This window comes from Bidens hawaiensis, unplaced genomic scaffold, assembly GCF_021521415.1.
Source record: "Bidens hawaiensis isolate Kalapana, Puna unplaced genomic scaffold, B.hawaiensis_p1.1 tig00001597_1, whole genome shotgun sequence".
Taxonomy (NCBI): Eukaryota; Viridiplantae; Streptophyta; class Magnoliopsida; order Asterales; family Asteraceae; genus Bidens; species Bidens hawaiensis.
The window spans coordinates 1,842,040-1,845,510 of NW_027491092.1; the positions used below are offsets into that span (position 1 = coordinate 1,842,040).

The 3,471-nt window shown below is 34.1% G+C and overlaps 1 protein-coding gene across 1 annotated transcript; it reads right to left on the reverse strand.

Annotated features, from left to right (window-relative positions):
- Positions 1-1,550: 1,550 nt before the first annotated feature.
- Positions 1,551-2,900, reverse strand: LOC143589593 (uncharacterized). Its single transcript, XM_077070313.1, has 3 exons — positions 2,560-2,900; positions 2,408-2,477; positions 1,551-1,847 (listed from the first exon to the last, which is right to left on the reverse strand). The coding sequence occupies exons 1-3, from the start codon at positions 2,898-2,900 to the stop codon at positions 1,551-1,553; spliced, it is 708 nt and encodes a 235-aa protein (XP_076926428.1).
- Between the last annotated feature and the right edge of the window lie 571 nt (positions 2,901-3,471).

Consider the following 3,471-nt stretch of genomic DNA (forward strand, 5'->3'; position numbering starts at 1 on the left):
GGGTTTGCATACAATAGGAAATTATAGATTCGAATACGGATTTGTATAACGATTTCAAGAATAGGAAAATAGGGTTGGCAAAACAATATAATCATACCAGGGTTTGGAAACATACCGATTTGAAGATCCAGATTTGATGTGAAAGCAAATGATGAATGGCGATTTGAACCTTCAATGGTTTTTGGTGCGTATCTTTTGAACCGTCTGATGTAATCCAAGATTTGAAATTCAAGAGTCTGCTGCATAGATGGGGGATAACTGATAAAGGCCAGATATGGAATGTTTTAAATCATTTAATTTTAATTTTAAATTTTAAATTAAAAAATATATTAGAAATTAGATGTAAACACATGAGAGTGCTACTTGGCAAATTATTAGGCCAACTAAGGGGTTTGTGGTTCAACCAACATTTTCATATATTATAATAGTAGATATATAAATGGCCTTATTAGGAGTTTTTTTACCAAAATGGGTGAAGGGAAAAAAGTATTTACTAATATAGGTTATTTTTAAAGTATTTACCAAAATGAGGATTTTTTTTTTTCTTTTTTTCTCTAATTATTTAATTTCTTTTAACTCTAGGGTTAGAAAAAAAAGGAACAAACATCAAAAAAATGAATTTAGCATCTGCAACATGTTTACGAGGATCTAACATGAGGAACTAGCTGGAGTTTTTTATTTTTGTTTTCTTAATTAAGTTACTATAACTATATTCTTTTTATTTTTTCTTCAATGAAGCCATATTAGCTACAACTTAAAAATCATCTAAATAAACCTAAAAATGAGATAACAAACATATAAAAAAACATACTAAACAAGCATTTCAAACTAAATGGTCTCAATATCAAAGACAAAAAAAATAAGAACGTCAAATAAAGTCAACTTGATAATATTAAGTACAAATTAAAATAAAAATGTCAAAACAACTTCACCCACTTAGACATCTATTCTTCTAGGCTTGAAAGGACATGTTGACCGATTATGGCCACGCTCTCCACAAAAATGTCAAAACAACTTCACCCACTTAGACATCTATTCTTCTAGGCTTGAAAGGACATGTTGACCGATTATGGCCACGCTCTCCACAAAACGGTTACCATTTTTTTCCTTCTTTAATGTCCATACCATTTTGTAGCCTTGTTGAGCAAGGGCGGCCCTTTTTGTCTCGATTTAGATCCGAATTTGGAAGTAATCTAATAGATGGTGATTGTAGCCAATAAGCTTCATGAGGAATGGGAAAAACTCGGATGACCAAGTAGTAGCACAATAATCCACAATTGAGTAACACTTGTTAATGTATTGCCAATTGTTCAAAGAAAGTTTGGCGTATACACTCAAAACATGAGAACAAGGATACTTAAATATCTCCCGTGTACCACACGAGCAAGTTCTTTGTTCCAAATTAACTACTTGGACATTTTTTCCCTTTTGAGTTACGACCTCAACAATTCCCTTTTGTCGATTAAAAGATTTCAAAGAACGCGCACCTGCTTTTGACATTAAAGCAGCTTGTTTTGCCGCAACATGGGAGTTTACACATCTCCGTTAGCTTAAGCACTATATCCCATAGGACGTCTCACCTCAAAATAGTGAACCAATCTATAAAATGTAAGTTGAACACATGATGTGATCGGTAAGAAACGAGCACCTTTAAGTACACTATTAAATATCTTAGATAAATTTGTTGTGAGCAACCCATATCGCTTTCCACCATCATGTGCAAGTGTCCATTTATCAAGTGCATGGTCCTCGAGCCATTGACGATCTTGTGAATTTATCGTCCCGATTTCTTCCATTATAGAGTTGAACTTTTGAATTTGATTTTGACTTCCAGCACGATTAGCTAACTTTTTTCAATTTTGAGTTATGTTTTGGTTAAAAATTGACAAGTGTGATTTTACAACCAAATTAGTAAAATGGGACTAGGTGCTTGTAAAAATGGCTTGAAGACAGAGATTTGTTGCAAGAAAAAAACCCCGGGTGGTGAAAACTATCACCACCAGTTTATTAATAACGAAAACCGGTTACAAGTGTGGAGCTAAAACTCTATCATGATTACAGAGAATGCGAGTACTAGTAAGTCTCGTGTGTCTAGAGTGTGTGTTGTTTGATCCAAGTAGTGCTCTATTTATACAAAAATAAAGCGAACAATATGGCCTATAAATTAGGAAACTATGGACTAAATCCAATTGGCCGTTAATCCCCTTAATCAGCACGTTTCCTTTTCTGCCACGGTCTATCAACGGAAAGTGCGAGTCTTCGGGAGATCATAGCAACGGTCTTTGACCTGGTAAACAAGGAAAGGCTGCGAACAAATTGTTAGTTATATATCATATTTAGGATACCTGTTACCTTGGAGGATACCGCATCCTGGAGTTGTTATGAATATAATGTTTACTGAGGATACCGAAAATCCGAGCCCTAACAAGTTGCGAAACTTATCATTAAAATTGTTGATAAAATTTCTTAAACAATACCTATGGGAAAACAAAATGATAAATGTTATTGACATAAAAAAATAAAACAAAACCAATATGATATAATTTTTATAAACAATACCTGTGAAAACCACGTGGGGGATCCTTCTTCATTAACCGCTTTAAGATTCCAGCATAACGATCAGATATTAAACATACCCCTTCAATATCTTTAACAAAATGTTTCTTGACATGAGAAAGAAACCAATTCCAACTAGGGTAAGAGTCATTCTCAACAATAGCAAATGCAAGTGGCAATATCTGATTATTACCGTCAACTCCCGCTGTGATCATCATCATGCCTTTATACTTACCATACAAATGTGTGACGTCAATACTAATAACAGGTCGGCAATGTTTAAATCCCTTGATACAAGGATCAAGTGCCCAAAACACACGTCTGAATTCCACCTGATCATCCATCTATCTCATAACGCACCATTCAACAATAGTCCCCGGATTAAACTTCCGTAGTGAATTTAAAAACTTAGGTATAGCCTAACTTATCAATAATTTCGGCTCTCAAAGCGGTATTACTAATAGAGGGTTGCTCTTTTATAAGGTGTTGGATTTCTTGAGCAATTAAAGTTGCATCTAGGTTTGGAGATCCTGGGTAATCTTATAATGTAAACAAGTATGTGGGCCTATATACCGTGTGATTTCAAAAGATCCACTACGTTTACGTCTACTTGCACGAACGTGCCATTTGCAACCTTGTTCATGTAACTTACATATTATACACCAAGTGGTTGGTTTTGATTCTATAACCTTAAAATGTTTATGTGACTTGATATGATAGAGTTTGACAACTCTATTAAATTCTTCCTTATTATTGAAAGAGTCTTTTCCCAACTCACTAGTGAAATCATTTTTACTATCAATATGTGATATCATCCAATTAGTTAGTTACCATCAACATTCAAGTTAGTTTCCTCTAAATTGGTATAAGTTGAAGGTACTTGAACATTACCATGTGATGTTTCAACTGTAATTC